At 40.6% G+C, this 18,281-nt stretch overlaps 1 protein-coding gene across 1 annotated transcript in view; it reads right to left on the bottom strand.

Annotated features, from left to right (window-relative positions):
- Window positions 1-15,782: 15,782 nt before the first annotated feature.
- Window positions 15,783-18,281, bottom strand: part of LOC122810095 (tubulin beta-2B chain) — a 64,580-nt gene continuing 62,081 nt past the window's right edge. The window contains exon 4 of the mRNA XM_044081574.1: window positions 15,783-17,078. Coding sequence (XP_043937509.1) covers window positions 16,018-17,078 — 1,061 coding nt within the window. The 3' untranslated portion in view covers window positions 15,783-16,017. The remainder of the gene's footprint in view (window positions 17,079-18,281) is intronic.

Below are 18,281 nucleotides of genomic sequence, written 5' to 3'. Positions count from 1 at the left end.
TGCAAGAATCCAATAGGCTGCCACCAGTTGTTTTATCAACAACTTAAAACCAGATTTTCTACTGTAAAAACATGCTGAATCGTAACTATATATGGTAAATTACAAGTTAAGTTACAATTTCAGCATGTTTTTGCATGTAGTTACAAGTCTGCACTAAAGTTTCTCTCGCCTGTTGAAGGCACTCAGGGATAAAAGCTTGCAATTCCAATCTTCTCATGGCACACTCAGAGTTAAGCACAGAGGTGCCATGAGAAGGTACTCAGGGTTAATGAGTTAAATGCAACCAGTGGGGACATGTAGCATATAGATGTCCACGGAGGCAAGGTGGGGAACAAAGATGGGAGAGTCAGTAAGTGGGAATGACAAAATGCCAACAGTAGGTTGTCTCGAGACAACAAGGGTACCAAACTACCACAAGAGGTTATATCCTATCTTAGTGAATGAGAAAGAGGCCATGGCTAAGAGAGACAAAGCCCCTGACCTAACCATTGTGAAGCCTGCAGTGGGTACAGAGAAGCACTACTTGCTTGGGCAGTCTACTCCAGTCAGAGCTTTAAGCGGAACCCCATTCTAAATACCTTTGGCTAGGGTTCACCTTGACTGGGAGGGTGGAAAATGAAGCCAGCATGTAGATGTGCTTGAGGATATCCCTGCATATGTCCTGATAGGGAATGATTTTGATAATGCAATATCGTGTGTGCATGCAGCTACACTCAGTCAGGCTTGGAGACAAGCATGTGGGTCTGGTAGCCTGGGTGAGACCCAGACAGACCACACACTTGCAGCCAGGACTGGTGAGGTGGTTACTTCAGAGAGGGGCTACCCTCTAGCAGTGAGACTGAAGGCAAGCCACAGCTGCTTGTGGGTGCTGATGTTCCCTTGGGCAGTCTGACTGCAAAGGCAGAGGTGAGTAGCAGTACCCAGGCTGACAGTGAGGCACTGCTATCACAGAATACCAGACTTCCTGTGGAAGGGGAGCTGGGAAGGGCTACTAAAAGAGAGTTGAGACAGGCTTAGACCTCAGACACTACATTACAAGGCCTGAGGAAGGTAGCTAGTGATTCTCAAGGGAAGGGGGGATCTGTATACTGGGACAAAGGGTTATGGTTAGAGAGTTGGACCCCTGAGGGAGGGCTAGAAGGTGAGAGAATACAGCAGTTGGTAGTGCCCAGAGCTTACCATCTGGCACTTCTAGCCATAGCCCATGATATTCCCTTTGCAGGTTATATGGGCATAAAATGTAAAAAGAGACATATTATGCAGAACTTCTATTGGCCTCGGAGTTCCAGATATGTAGCAGGGTACTGCAGGACATGTGAGCAGTGCCAAAAGGTAGGCAAGGCAGGAGACAAGAGGAAAGATTCTTTGATGCCTTTACCTGTGATTGAGGAGCCATTTCAGTGGGTAGCTATGGATATTGTGGGGCTTCTGAGTACCCCAAATTCCACAGGGAAAAAGTATATCCTAGTGGTAGTAGATTATGCTAGCAGATACCCTGAGGCAGTGGCTCTGTCCTCCATTGAGGTAGAAAAGGTGGAAAATGCTTGTTAGAATTTTTCAGCAGGGTAGGTTACCCAAAAGATATATTGACTGACAGAGGTGCCAATTTCATGTCAGACCTGCTGGCTTGTCTATGGGGTGAAGTACCTAAAGGCCACCCCCTACCATCCCCAGACTTATGGTCTTGTTGAGAGGTTAAACTCTACACTCAACACGATGCTATGGGCATTTGCAAACCAGTTTAATTGAGACTGGGACAAATATTTGCCCAGCTGTTGTTTGCTTACAGAGAGGTTGTCCAGGAATTCACAGGGTTTTCACCCTTTGAGTTGCTGTGTGAGCTTAGGGTGAGGGGACCTTTAGATTTGATTCAAGATGAGTAGGAGGGTGAGTGTGTATCCCACAAGGAGTCTGTTGTGGCATATGTCCTAAACCTCAGGACAAGGCTCATGGGGTTGGTCCAGGAGAACCTGGTAGAAGCCCAACAGCAGAAAAAGGTCTGGTATGACAGGAATGCTCTAGCTAGAGAGTATGCTCTATGGCAACAGGTAATGGTTCTCATTCCTGTCAGACACAACAAGCTGCAGGCAGCTTGGGTGGGACCCTACAAGGTAGTAAGGAAGGTCAGTGATGTTAACTACATGGTAGAACTGCTGGGCAGGAGGCAGGGGCACAAATTGTGCCATGTTAACATGATGAAATCCTTACCATGACAGGGAGGCCCTTGTGCTAAGTATTTGCAGTACAAGGCAGGAAGAGTCTTGAGAGGGATCTACAGCTACAGGGAGCCAGCCAGGAAAATCCCAAATTACTATGGTGGAGCCTAGGGTTGCAGGCATATTATGGGACAGTGCAGCATGGTACTGGGGTCATTAATGTCAAGGCAGCTGAAATCTCAAGACAGGGCATGAGGTAAGGTATTCCCAGATAGGCTCAACCCTCTCAAGCAATGTTTCTCAAGGGTCACTTGAAAATCTAGCTTGAGTTTTAGGGGAGGGGAGAAATGCGATACCAGGGAAATACTGCCAGTCCAGCTATCTGGAATTTTGTAAATAATTATATGTCACTTTAAAATATTAATATGATTTATATGGAAATGTGACACTGCCAGCCCAGCTATCAGAATTTTGTAAATAATCATATGTCATTTGTGAAAAGTAATATGGTTCATATGCATGTCTTACAAATGTAAGATAACTGTAGGTTATGTTCTGAGCTTCAAGAATGTAACCACGGTGCACCCTACTGGAAAAGAACAGAAATGTATATAAACTATATACCTGTGCAAATGTATGTTTTAATAGTAGAAGCTGGAACATACAGTTAACTTACAAAACTTCAAGAAAATAAGCTGGAATCAAAGTGTTTTACGATTGTGTTTCAGTGCCTCAAGCAGGCACAATGTCTGGAGCTAGAAGTTTTTCTATCGTCTTGAAAGTCATTTTAATTACTAGGTTTAAAATGTAAAGTGCTTTTTTTGCTTCCTAGCAGCTGCACATCTGAGTACTTATGTACTTCTCACACAGAGATGATAAAACTGTGTTGGTATCTGTCAGCCTGGGAACTGAAGGCAGGTGACAATGAGTGATGACATCCAGGCTAACCCAGCAGTAATATGTGATATTAATTTAAGAACTCTCTCAGAAAAAGACTGGGCACTTTGTGTTTTGTCTTGGAATTAGCAAGAACATCAACTCATCTGCATGTGCCTTGCTCTGTAAGTAAGCTATTTAGGGCATAGTATTTTTTAGATATAGATAGGACTATAGTAAAGATTAGTTTAGATGTTTTCTGTATTTATTTGAGACTGTCCTGCAATGTTTTTAAAATATTTATTGTGATTCTGAACTCTGTGTTGATTGAGTATTGTCTTGTTCTTTTATTATTTATTATTAAACATATTTAAACCTATCTTTGTGGCTGATATTTGTGAGGCATATTTAAGCTCTTAGTGTACTTGCATATATATTTGGTGACACTGTACAGGCCACTCCTAAATAGCCCTGAAAATCTTGGTCACACTTACCATTTGGCAGTGATGACTACCTTACAGTCTGGGCAGAAGGGGGCATAGCTAGTAAACTGGTGCCAGTCTTCCCCAGGAGTGTCTGTGTGTTTGCAAATGAATCAAATCTCAAAGTGTGTGTGTGTGCGTGTGTGTGTGTGTGTGTGTGTGTGTGTGTGTGTGTGTGTGAGCTACTGAGCTACTTGGGCATGGAAATGAAGCAGTGGTTGGACAAAGAGGGTGCTGGAGGTTTTGGCTTGACCATTCAGCTGAGATTTTAACCCTATAGCTCTGCTAGTGGGTAGTCTTATTGGGGATCTGGAGAAAGAGGGAGAAACCAGCCCCAGACTGACTGTGATCTCTGTGTGCTCTTAAGGGAAATTGTACTTTACTGTATGTGTACTTATCCTCCCAATGTGTAAGTCCCTCACTGGTGCTAGTGGTGAGGATTGAGGTTCCTTGATTACTGCACCATTGCAGGGTCGTCACATAGTCTTCCAGTTGAAAGCATTTAACATTCTCTATTCCTTTTATCTTTTCTTTGCCTATCCCATGCCATTTTGAATTCCACCATAGATATGTTTTCCATCATTGCTGGTAGTTCATTCAATGGATTCAGAACACTCTTCTTGAAATAAACTCAGCTGATCTTTCATTCATACAGAGTGAAGTACACCCATAAACTCTGCATAACCCCCTTTCTTTGTAGTGCATGAAAACATGTTTCTCTTTCATCTGCTCTAGTGACAAAAACTCCATCTAGTCTAGTCAGTGGTCATATCCTTTATCTTGCATCCCATGTAGCCTTGTGATAGCTTTTCACCAGACTCCATTCAGCAGTCTGATGCCCTTCTGTATTATATGCCCTGCAAACCTATACACAGTACTTTATGACTGATCTATGTAGATCCAAGTCAAGTGAAAACATCACTCCTGTTTCTGGGCTAGAACCCTCTCACCCTGCTGCCCTGTGAACAACCTTAGATACTTCTCCATCTCTATTCTTGTCAGTTCCACTCTCCCAACTAATGCTTTTCACCAGGGCAATCAGGGCCAAAATGGAGTTTTTCATTTTTTGTCTTTCGTTAACCTCAGCTGCCACCTTTTTGCTTGCATGGATATCATTATCAAGTCCCTCTTTATAGTATTCTATCCATTTCACCCTTCTCTGCTGCACCTGTGTATCAGTTAAGGGGTTAATCTGGTTCTCTTCCCTAAAACATATCTGAAGCACAGTGCAGGGTACTATAATCAGGATAAACTCCTGCAGTACTCCAGTAATAATTTTCCTTATTCACCAAGTCATGCCTCCTACCCTTGAGTCATGCAGCATTCCAGTTACTTCCACTTACAGCCTTGGCAGTACTCTAATAAATACATGTTAAGGACCAAGCCCAAAAGGCCTTCCAGGTCAACCACTCTGCTGGCACGTCCTTGTCAGTACATGCTATACCTCAATTAAAGCCAGAATTGGATTTGACTGTTAACTCTGGCTGTGGATCCATGCTGGATTGGCCTGGAGATTACTCTCCATTAGGATCGAACTTGCCTTTGCCCTCTCTTCTCTTAATGACTTTTCATACAACTCTTTGTTATGCTAATAGATCTGTGGTTTTCATAGATTCATAAATTGTTACTAGGCTAATGACCTGGGGGGCCTTTCTAAGCCTAGCCAAGTTTTTTGAAAAGAGTAATGATGTCCTGTTTCCGAAGAGGACATTGAGAGACAGGCATTTATAAGCTACCATTGTCCATAATGGACATAAGTGCTAGGCCCGGTATAAATTTCCTATTCCCCATCCACTGGTCTAGGTTGGACATAAAAGGGGTAGTAGATGAACTCAGCTTCACATGGATGGGAAGCCTGATGCATAGGAGGGGCAGTCTCTAGGACACACATGTTTCTCCAGCATGTTCTGTTTAAGTCACAGACGAAATTCAGGTCCCTAGACCTTGTATTTCTGGTACTTTACTTATGAATATGTATGAGATTCATAAATGAGTGGTTTTCAGATACCTTGTAAGCCAGGCACAGATCACCCCTCAGCAATCTATAGGAGACTGAGTAGAGAGAAGGGGCTTTAAGGAGATCTGCATAAGTCAGGTTTGTTATGCCTTGTATTCTTTTTGTAAGGAACCTCTGAGGTCACTCTAGTTGCTGCATATGCCTGGTCACCATAGGGGGAATTTTACTCTGTGGTCTGATAAGGGCAGAGTACAGTTGGATAATGACCTCTCTGTACTTAAATGCCATGCCCTTACTTATAAGTTGCGCAACATAAAAGGATTTCCTCACCACTGTGGCCACGTGGTGGTTGAAGATAAGGCTATGGTCTACATACGTACCCAGACCCCTGACCACTGGGACAACTCTTAGGGGTGCATTATCAACATGGTAATTATCTAGGATGGTTGACTTCCCAAAGGTACAATTATGCATTTCTTAGCATTTGGTTTTGGCACCATTTATTAGTCAGATAGACCTTCTTGAAAAATGCTAGTTGTCTGCAAGGGAGTCGATAATAATCCCCAGCTTGCAATCATCTGCAAACTTAGCCAGTCATAAACTTTCAGCATTTGCTTCTATTTTACAGAAACAGATGCCAAAAAGGAGTGGGCACAGTACAGAGCTCTGGGGACTCCTCTAGTAACTGACCTCTTGGTGGAGGTGGCCTCACCTATTTTGACTTCCTGGGTCCTATCAGTGAGCTAGTTGGCTATTCAGTGGGTGATAAAAGGGTTTATATCTAAATTAGTGAGCTTGTCTATAATGCCTGAGTGGGGTATTAGATCAAAAGCCTTGGCCAGGTTGAGGTAAGCTGTGTGCACAGTCTTACCTTCATCCAGTGCTTTGGTGACCCTCTCAAACGAGTCCACCAGATTTAATAGGCATGGCCTTCCCTTAAAGAAAAGCTCTGATGGTTCCATAGTTTGAAAATTACCTATGTCCTATTTCATCATGTACATGATGATTCTTTCCATGGCCTTACATATGAGGCTGGTAAGACCTATGGGTCTGTACTTACCCAGATCAATGTTTGGACCTCCTTTGTGCAGGGGAATGACTGTAGCCATCTTCTATTCCTTGGGCACAAAGCCTGACTGAAGGAGTCAGTTGAAAAGTGATTCAAGTGGCCCAGAGAGGTCATATTTCATGTTATTTATTAAACATCCTGGGATGTTATTGGAGCCCATTGATGCAGTGTTTTTGGCCTTAGAAAGTGCATTGATGACCTGTTCCCTAGCAAGGTTGGGAGATTTGTGATATGCAGTATTAACTTTGAACTATCAGGGGGAGTGGAGGGAGAAATTTGAGCTGAACCTGTTAACCAAAATGTTGGCAATGGCCTCCAGTTCAGTGTGTGATGCCATTTAGAGTAAGTTCTGTGTACTGTTCTGTATTGCCCCTAAGGTTACAGACATAGCTGTAGAAAGCTTTGTGGTTGCCCTTTGCTTGAGAAGCTATTTTTTCCCTTCAAATTTAGCCTTTTAAGTATTAATTAACCCCCTTAGCTGCCTGTTTAGATTGGTCAGGGAGCTTTTAGTATGTATGGCTTTGTTCCTCCTACACATGGCCAAAAATTTGTTTGTTGTTGTATAACCAATTGATATTGTGATTCCACCAGGGTGGCTTACCTTTTGAGTTTGTCTTATTCTTAATATGACTGGGCACAGCTTGCTCCATACAGCTATCAGTATGGCTGTACAGAGGTTTTGTAAATAGGTCAGCATGTGCTATGGTGTTTACTGGTTTTGGGGGTGCTTGGAATTTAGCCAAGGTGTTGCTTAGTAGGGGGAGGTTAGCCTTGGGTTTTTGGTTTTGCAGGATCCCCAGATTTAATTTTTATTTCAAGTAATACTGCCTTATGGTCAGATCTCATGACTGAAGACATTACATTAGTTGAGGAACATTAGCCCCCATGTTCATGAGTACAAGGTCAAGGATGTTTGTACCTCTGGTAGGAGGATGGATCAACTGTTCCATGATGTTGGTATTAAAATTTAGGAATTGCTGAGCTTGTGCATTAGAAATGGTGTAGGATTGCCAGTCTATAGAGGGAGAGTTGAAAATCCCCCATGAATATCATAGTGGGTTGAATAGTGAGAGACTTTAGTATATTTAGATAGGCAGTATGGGTTTCTTGGGACATGGAGGGGGACCTATACATTGTATGGATATGGTACAAGACCCTGTTTATGGTGAGTTGCACATATATGGGTTCCAGAAGGTTCATACACTTTAACTGGTCTGGATGGAAGGTTGCTTTTAATATCGACTGATACTCTTCCCCCTTTTCGTTCCCTCCTGTGCAGTAGCTGGTGTGAAAGGCATTATAACCTTGCATTGCTAGAGTACTGTCCATGAATTTAAGCAATGTCTGCATTGCTACACAGATGTCTACACTCCCCAGGGAGAGGAAGGATTACAGGGAGTGGAGTTTCTTCTTAAGACTTCTAGCATTGAGAAGTACCACCTTCATATATTCCTTCATAGGTTCAGTTAAGTCAGTAGATTTATCAGTTTGGCATTGCCTAAAAAAGGCACTATGGGATGGAAAAGGTATTTTTCAATATCCAAACGTTGAGAGGAGATCAGTGCAGACCATCCCTGGGAAAGCAGCATGGTCTGTCAATCATGTCCTCCCAGGCTGTCAAATATTGTACCCCCCCTTGGATTGACACCAGAAGCTAAGCTAATTGTTAAAATCCATAATTTTCTGTTGGCAATATGGCATTGTCCTTGGAAGCAGTAGTATGTGGCTCATTACCTACCTGAGACACAGACATATCACCAAACTTGATCATGTCACACTTCATATAGCCAGGGGAAGTACATCTCAAGTCATTAACAACCATATGGACTATGATAGAATCATACAGGTACCTGTGGTTCATTGATCTGAGTGCCTGTGTGACTTGGAGCCTAGCCCCAGAAAGGCAGCAAAACATGACTCTCTCCTTACTCAGTCTGGTGAAGGGTACATTGATGTGCCTCACTATAGAATCACCAATGACCAGGAAATTTGGCTGTGCACTGGTTTGCCTTAAGGGCTTAGCAGTTGAAGCATTGGATACAGTATTACTATGTGTAGCTGTGGTTGGCATTTTAACACAGTGTTTACGTGATGACTGGGGATACTTTTTTAAATTGTACTGTACAAGAGAAAGAGATCTTACTGTTTTAGGAAGGTTACCTGTGACTCAGCATAAGTAGGTTTATGTGTAAAGTCTTTACCCTGTACAGCGACAACCTCAGTAGGACTAGTTTTGGCAGTATGAGTGAGTTTTGCCTCCAGCATTAAAGTGTATTTACACCTCTTACATAATTTATCTGTTTAATTAAGAATAAGTGGGTTGTCAGTGTACATGAGGCAATGAGGCAATTACTACAGTGCCTTGGAATACCAATCTCAATCAGATTAGCCACAGAGTGAGTCAGGAAGTGCATATCTGTGGCTACTGATCTACTAGGGAGGAGTAAGGGAAATTTAAATATTGAATAGGTCATTAAGACAAGGAACCTAATGAGCAACGGTCAGCTATTTGCAAACTAGATGCTGTAGTAAAAAAAAATCTGTCTAGACAGTAATGCCATAAGAGTGTAGACCACAATCCTTCCTAATGTAATATAACTGGTCTGGAGTCCGAGTGCTTAAATCATGGTAAAGGCATTTAAAATAACAGGCACAATAAGCCTTCATCAGCAATTCCCAGCTCAGAAGGGTGAAGGCTATCCTTTTCTCTCACAAAAGTGTAGACCACAAACCTTCTTAATGTAAAATAACTGGCCTGGAGCCCAAGCACTTAAACTCGAACTAAGACAGTTTTATAGACACAATAAGCCTTCAACCAGTAATTCCTTACTCAGAAGGGTATAAGTTACCTCTCCTGCCACAAGTGTGTAGACCAAAATCCTTCCTTATGTAAGATAAATAGTTTGAAGCCCAAGTAGTTACATAAAAACTAAGAGGCTTACAATAACAGTTACAATGTAATTACACTACTAACAAACAGTAATAAATGCAGCAGATTAAATGCAACTTAACACTAAGAACATGCAGCAAAAAGATAAATAAAGTAGGAAGAATCACAAATACAGTAAAATCAGCTGGATAAAGTGTGATTTTTATTAAGTGGGAAGTGAAAAAACAGAAGACGATCCAAATTTGAGACTAAGGGGGAGGGCCTTCCCAGATGATTTCTCAGTGCTCAGTAGAATGAGCTGATGAGATAGGACTAGGAGTTGTTCCAAAATTAGATTTATAGTGAGGTGGGCAACTCAAAAGCTGCCAAGTTCAAATGTATAACAGAAGGCCAGGTGGGTAGGAAGAATCAAATGCGGTCAGAGATCAGCAATAGTCAGGCAGAGAACAGCAAGTCAAACAACTACTACAGCTAAAGATATCGCTATGTATTTGCAGTTAAAAAAGGGATGCTATTTCTCATCTCCTCCCACTAATTAGCTGGATGTTGCAGTCTAGAAAACAAATTATTTTCTAACCGACCCTAGCCAACAAAAACAAAATGCAATATAAGGAAAAAGATAAAAAATAGAATCAACCAAACCTTAAATGAATAACTTCAATCTAAAATCAAACGCAGAGATTAGCAATATTCAGGTAGAGAACATAAAGTCAAACAAGCACTACAGCGAATACAAGGGTACTGCTCTGTGCTCTGGCACATCTTAATTTGCATAATATATCCACTGGTATGGGGAGTGGTAGTTCCCATATGCATAGGTCAGATTTCTGAGGACTCTAGAGTGTAGAGCATCTGATCCCAGGCAAAAAGAATAGTAAACAAGTTATATATATATTATATATATAAGCAAAAAGTTATGGCAGAGAAATATATAACAAACAATAAGCAAAATGATAGCAGAAACTGCAATGTCATTTCATCTTTTTCTGACCTAAAAATAAACATTACTGCTCTTCTCAGTCATGGGTAAAATAGCACCCTGTACAAAAAATAGTATTATACACTCATTTACAAAATCCACTCCTACCAGTAGGTTTAAAATTACTCCCCAAAACTGCTACCTAACTCCCTTATGGAATCCTGATTTTGGACAGACCTCCCACCAACTTAGTCAACACCTTCTCTATGTTAGGCCCTAAATCACAGGAGCTGCCCTCCTTCCAAATGCACACAGATAAAAAAACTCTATTACCAACTAGGCAAGCTGCAGCTTCTCCTCCCACCCTATCTAAGACTCTTTCAAACGTCTCCCATCCCACCCTGTTTACCTGTGTTCCTTCCAGCTATTATATCTCTTGAAGGAAGAATACGGGAAGCCTCAATATTTTTCAAAGCATTATATTTAATGTACTACTTGTAAAACTCTGTATTCTAATGCATCTGTCTTCAGCTACCAAAACATATTTGTGTTTGAGTTCTAATAATCTCCACATACCTATATAGTCAGTGCATCTTTTATATTCAAATGAGTCACTGTTGTATTTACATACCTGTATTTCTTGCTCTTTATCACAAAAATTTAACTCTGCTGCAGCATTAACAAGCCAACACGAAACTGATGAATAGCTCAGGTAGCAAATGAATATTTATATGAATACTTTATAAGAAAAATGTTTAAATATCCTGTCAGTAATACAAGTCTATATTAATAAACATCCTAATACTACTGTCCAGCACAAATGTATTATTTATAGACTCGTATCTGTGTTGTATAGAGTTTGCTGTTTTCTACAGTAACTGTGCTAACTGTAATACATTTTAGTTTGTTAGCTACATATATGTTTTTGCATCATTACTAGAATTGGAATTTATATCGACATTGATTGATCTGCCTTTTACTTTTTGAAGTCTTTGTAGACAACTTCTCATCTATCCTGGCATCTATCCACTGTTTTCCTAAACTTTATCATGCCACCCTCCCTTCCAGCATGACACCTTGCCCTTGCTTTCATTCAAAAGGAATTTATATCTCTGCTTTTCTCAGTCTTCTGTGATTTCTCTCATATCTGTCTGAGCAGATAGGTCATTGATCCCTACATGCACCACGGCATTTATTTTCTTTGCTTCCTCCTTTCCACGGCATTTATTTTCTTTGCTTCCTCCTTTCCACTATAGTCCTTTGATTTCCCTCTTGACCCCTTCTAACAATTTCCTTTCAACTTGTTTTATTCATCTGTCTTGTACACAAATGCCTTTGACACAAATGCTGGCCTTAAAGTTTAGTGTTCAATCATTCTCCATTCCTCAGTCTCTTGTCAATAGTTTTAAGTACTCCTCAGCAACCCACTTTTGAAGCTGGTTTATCACTCCCTTAATTCACCTTTAGATCTCCAACTCCTCTTTCACTCGCTCTAGCAGGTGAACATACTCCACTAGAATCCCATTTCATTATCCATCTTCTTAATGTCACTCACATACAAAAACTCCCATAAACCACTACTGCTGGCTAACACTGCCTTTACCTTGACATTCCAGGTCACCTTCTTTGGTATGAGCACACATAAAATTCTTTCCTCCTTGGTACAGTCCTATAGCAGTTGGTAGACCTCTCCTGGTCCGAGATATCAGTCAGTCCCTCCTCCCTCTCTAATGTGGCTGTTATTTTCTACACCTCCTGCGCTATGGCACTGTCCCTCCTGTGCAACCTTCTTTAGCATCTGTACTGCTTGTCTTCTTCTTCTTTTCTGCACATGGTCCCTTTCCTAGCCCTCCTTTTCCACTTCTCACTCCATCTCCCCCTTATCACTTCTCACTCCATCTCCCCCTTATCACTTCTCATTGTTAACTCCACATGTCCCTTCCACCTTCACTTCCTTCACCTTGTCTTCTCATTCATGGCTGCTTCAGCCACATTAATCCTTTACTTTACACTGTGCCGCCAATACGCTTATTTGCATTCCTGATAAACTCTGTCCATGACCTCATGACCTCACCAGCATGTTTTCAATCCATCTGTGGCATTTCTTGCCCGGTGAACCATTCCATCACCACCTCTACCGCCTATGTTCTTCCCCTAAAGCTTTGGTGTCCTGTCATGCTCATATCTTCTGTCCTTGAATGCTGGCCAACCTAAATTACTGTCTCAAATCCTATGAGTAACTCACCCATTTCTTTTAACCCATTGAAGTCTAGCCAGTAGTGCTCCATTCATCCTTTTTCTATTTTATAAATTTGTTTAATTAGCACCTGACCATGTTTTGCTACCTCAGACATGATGTGGATAGCAGTGCATGTTAGAGGTCTAAATGTATACTTTATCTGAAAGCAAGAAATAAGCTCTTGGGAGTGATACAGCAAGCAGGAAAATGCGCAGTGGTGAAGATCCTATTCTACAATATCACAAATTAAAAAGTTTTTTAGGCATTTTATTGTCATGACTTTGGAAGCTTTCTATAGTGATTACTGGGGGAAAAAAATCACCTGTCCCTAGATACTTTGCCTTACATTTCAACGATACATACATGTGCTTGCAAATATGAGTTCAGTGTGGCAAACAGATGAATAACAGAACACAACCTTTTTGTGGCAGAATTGGTTCACAGAAACAGCTGTCATTGGAACTTTGATTTCAACACTGGCACAGGATAGTATTAACTCAGACATAACTTTAACATGAGGCTGAAGAATGGCAAGTTACAACATCAGCTGTAACATATGTGCCTTTCATTTAACATTACAGAAAGTGAGGATTTAAAATATATGTGAATGTTGGAGAAAACAAATATAAAAATAATTGTGTAATTTTGCAGACTACAACTGATGCCAGAAGGCAAACACAACTTGCACTTAAGATTTGCAGAGGAATTTAACCATTTGACACAAGATTTCCTAACATCCTGATTTCTTTATGGATTTTCATATTGAGTACTTGGGAAATCATGCATTTACACTGTTTGCTGGTACTTGCCTCTGCAGTCACTACCTGCCCCTTCCACCTTGGCTTCCTTCTCCTTATGTCATTCATCACATTGAAAGTGGAGTTTAATACTGCCATTTCTTCTTTCACACCAGTGAGAGATGACTTTCTTTGTCTAACAACATGCAAGCTTTCATTTCCAACTTACTGTTTCAATTAATGTTTTAATATTTAAAGGGAAAAAAACTAGACGTGAAGGGTACAGTATCTATGCTCTTTTAAGAAGCTGTTTTGTTTATACTGATCTGCTGTAAATATGTTATTAAAATGTTATAAAATTAAATATGTCCTTTCTGCATAGCTCTCTCTCCAATTTATATATATATATATATATATATATATATATATATATATATATATATATATATAATATTAATTTCTCCTATGTAAATTAATGTCCAGAACAAGTGTTCATTTTGTAATGGTTTAATCCTACTTGGAACTAAAGCTCAACAGCAGACGTTCTGAAACTGTTGCATTTCCAATCTGAACTGTTTTTTTTTTCAGTGCCTAACTTGTGTCCTCCCCAACATGCACAGATATCTGCAAAGGAAATAATATGCAAGCTAATTGCACAGATGCCTGTGCCTCTCAAAAGTTGCCTTCTGTAGGCTCTCCAGTCTGCACTTGGGAGGGAGGCTATCAGGCCACTTGGCCATCATCCATTTGAGTCCCCTTCCCACTGCCCAGCCATCTCTCCAGGAGTTTGGTTAGTAACTGAACCAGAAACACACATCACAGTATCTGACTTTCCTGTGTACCATTGCATCAGCAGTTTTTTTACACTTACTTTAGACTGCATAAGGTATTTTTTAAATATTCTGTACTCCATATCTTGAAATTAAATGAATTGCATATCAGGAAGAAAAACAAGACTTATTGAAACCAAGTGTGCAGCACACAGCAGAAGCATCCAAGAAACTCATCAGCATTCTGTGAACAAGTCTGTTACCATAGCAGCAAGCTAACTTTGCAAAAGAACTTATTTCATTGCAGTCCTGTCTGAAACTTATGTCCATTTTCTGCAGCTTCAATTACATGTTAAGAGTTGGGTCAGCAAATTAGAATAAATAATGTGAGGACCAACTTTTCCAGCTAAGCTGTCTCTTCAGCTTGTAACTTTGAACATTTACCATGTGAAGCAAAACCATAATGACATTTTGTTTCTATGACACTTCATGTCTATGCCAGGTGATACCTGTCAGTCACTGTCTAGTTACATAGCTTTAGCTCTGACAGTTGCAAGACTGTAAGCTGTTCTTCTGGAAACATATACCTGCTTCTTTCATGCTTCTAATGCATTAGTTGCCTTGCTTAGGGGTCACTTTGTCTTGGACAGGTCAAGAAATAAATTATAATCTGCAATTCCTTAATAGAAATCTTTGTGAAAAGTACCCAGGGTAGCAGGCTAGTCTGTCACCAGGATGAAAAATAAGGAGCTTAGTTCAGCCGACAGGCTAGAGAATTACATGCAAATGAAGCAAAGTGTGATGATACTGTAACCAGTTCACCAAAAGTGATCATATACTAATTCCACTGTTACACAGACACGAGAAAAGGAGAAATCTTAAAAAAAAAAAAAAAAAAAAAAAAAAAGCAGTGATTTCTTACTGAAAACAGTAATTAAGGCATGCAGCTTCTCTGGGTTATGCTCAACCAGTTGGTTCCTTATCCAGTTTGCACTTAATGAGCATTTGAGAACTTTGTATATTAGATTAAAACTACAGCACTGGGAATATAACAGTTGTTATCCACTTCTGGAAGACAAATAGGAACTCTTCACTGCACATAATTGTATGTGAAGGGAGACAGAAACAAAGAAATGAATCCCTTATTTACCATAAGTGTGGTTACCATGTGATAATTGAATGGTTCAAGGCATATTATGCATGCTATGATACCCTTAAGAGGGTCACATTATGTAAATTCCTGGAAGAACTTAGGTTATACCCATAGTAGAATGCTGTGGACCTTTTCCCCAAAGTAGAATGCTGTGGCATTACCAGCATCCTAGTGCAATCCAGCAAATGGAAGGATGACAGAATTTACCTGTAGCCTGCATTTTTGCAAGACTCTGTTATGTATCCAACATTGCAAACATCACTGTACACATTAAGTCATTTACTTTGTTCTCCTTTCATAAACATGAAATACCCTTTTCTGTGCGTGATGGTGGGCTACGACAAACATTGTCATTGTTGCTACCTCTTGTACACAAGCATGCAAGTAATATGATTAAAAACAATTCTTTGGTGGAATTTAAGCATGCAGTGTTGCAAACTACAAGATGAATTATCCTAATATTTTAAAGTTATGCATTTTATCTGGTAAGCATTTTGGTGTCCCTGTTAAATAAAAATAACTCCAGACACTATAGATCATGAAAACCATTTATGTTTTCAGCCAGTAATAAGCAGAAATGAACTTTTGGCATTTCAATAATGTAAGACGTGTTGCACAATTTGGGTTACGTTTACATTTTAGTGTTAGAAAAACTGAATACTGAAGTATAAAAATGTGAACAAACAATCTGTGTAGCTTGACTGGCATGGAATATATTAAAAAAAATAAGATGGCAACAGTGAAGATGTCTGGAAACTCATGAGTGAGATTACGGCTCTTCTTCACCTTCCTCCTCTTCAAACTCGCCCTGTTCATCAGCAGTGGCATCTTGGTACTGTTGGTACTCAGATACAAGATCATTCATGTTGCTCTCTGCTTCAGTAAATTCCATTTCATCCATGCCTTCACCAGTGTACCAGTGCAAGAAAGCTTTGCGTCGAAACATAGCAGTGAACTGCTCAGAGATTCTTTTGAATAGCTCTTGAATGGCTGTGCTGTTACCAATAAAGGTGGCAGACATTTTGAGGCCCCTTGGTGGAATGTCACAAACAGCTGTTTTCACATTGTTGGGGATCCATTCAACAAAGTAACTACTGTTCTTATTCTGAACATTGAGCATCTGCTCATCCACTTCTTTCATAGACATTCTACCACGGAATATGGCTGCTACTGTAAGGTAACGGCCATGGCGTGGATCACAGGCAGCCATCATGTTTTTGGCATCAAACATCTGTTGTGTTAACTCTGGCACAGTCAGAGCACGGTACTGCTGACTGCCACGACTGGTTAAGGGTGCAAAACCTGGCATAAAGAAATGCAGACGAGGGAAAGGCACCATGTTAACTGCCAACTTCCGAAGATCTGCATTCAGCTGGCCAGGGAAGCGAAGACAGGTTGTTACACCACTCATGGTAGCAGACACTAAGTGGTTGAGGTCCCCATAGGTTGGTGTTGTAAGTTTCAGTGTACGGAAGCAGATATCATACAGTGCTTCATTGTCAATGCAGTAAGTTTCATCTGTATTCTCTACCAGCTGATGAACAGAAAGGGTTGCATTGTATGGTTCTACTACTGTATCAGAGACCTTAGGAGATGGCATAACACTGAAGGTATTCATAATACGATCGGGATACTCCTCTCTGATTTTGCTGATGAGGAGCGTTCCCATTCCAGAGCCAGTGCCACCTCCAAGAGAATGGGTTAGCTGGAAGCCCTGCAGGCAATCACAGCTTTCAGATTCTTTCCTTACTACATCCAGCACCGAGTCCACTAATTCTGCTCCCTCAGTGTAGTGACCTTTTGCCCAGTTGTTTCCTGCACCACTTTGGCCTACAGAAAAATAAAAAAGAAACAGGAAACAATAAAACATTATTGTGCTTGGTTGTGTTCTGTGGTACTTTGTAAAATCCTTACCAAATGCTATATTACTTTGAGAATATAATGTAACCATGTTTGGATCATAACAACTACATTACAATCAATGTACAGAATGGAATTGGCAGCAATTAATGTCCACTTCCTAGACTGCTGGAAGTTCAGCCACTACAGGAGTCACAGGCAAAAACTCAGAATTAGTATCCAGTTGCCATTACTGGAGGGGATATTTCAGGGGAATCCCGTGTTAAAATCTGCTTCTATCTCTCGTGGCCCTGGGGTGCCTGTTTTATCAGTGTTCCGTCTTCTAAGCAGCATTTATCTGCCACTAAAGGAATTTCTACTTGAAGAGGAATTGAGTACTTGTCATCTTTATATCTGAACTTAAGGACCACTGAATTCCCTCCTACAGGTACCTCGATCTGACAGAATGCTGATAAAAGAGGCACCTTGGGACCATGAGAGATAGAACCAGATTTTAACAAAGGGGATTCCCCTGAAGCAACCCCTCCAATAATGGCAACTGGATACCATTTCTGAGATTGCTGGAAGTTGGCAATGATCATTATTGTGGCCTAACAGACAATATGAATCTATGAAATACAAGGACAGGGGTTGTTTCCATGCTACTGTGTAGAAAAATTAACTTCTTTCATTTTCTTGCTCCTGTCCACATACAGCACACCACTGCCATGATCATGATAACACCAGTCAGTACAGAACAATCCTGTTCATTTTTCTCTAACTAACCAAAGGGAAAATTAAATGGCTAAAGAGAGAGCTGCAGTAACCACGCTTTCACCTGGGAAAAATGGAGGCTTGTGTTGGGTGTGAAAGACAATGCATCTCACAATACCAATTACATCAGAAGAATGTACAGATGTCCTTCTAAATCACTGTTGTAGTATGCTACATAGAAGGGATCCCCTGCCCAGGGCAGCCTGATGCTTGGCCAGTATGCAAAAGCCTAAAACATCTTGTATGTGCTGTACATCGCATTTATGCTTCCCATGCAGAACGTGGGGTATAAAAGGGATGAAAGGATGCAACTACCCAGAAGTTCTTTGCCGCCAGTTTGAATGCCATTTTTGTCAGTTGGTCTGAACATCTTGTAGCTGTACTGAATATTTAGTACTAGATAAGTGCCTTATTTTCTTT

Source organism: Protopterus annectens, chromosome 1.part1, assembly GCF_019279795.1.
Source record: "Protopterus annectens isolate FY-2018-M chromosome 1.part1, PAN1.0, whole genome shotgun sequence".
NCBI classification, from domain to species: domain Eukaryota; kingdom Metazoa; phylum Chordata; order Ceratodontiformes; family Protopteridae; genus Protopterus; species Protopterus annectens.
The sequence above is the reverse complement of the archived record's forward strand: the minus strand, read 5'-3'. Positions and strand labels throughout refer to the sequence as shown.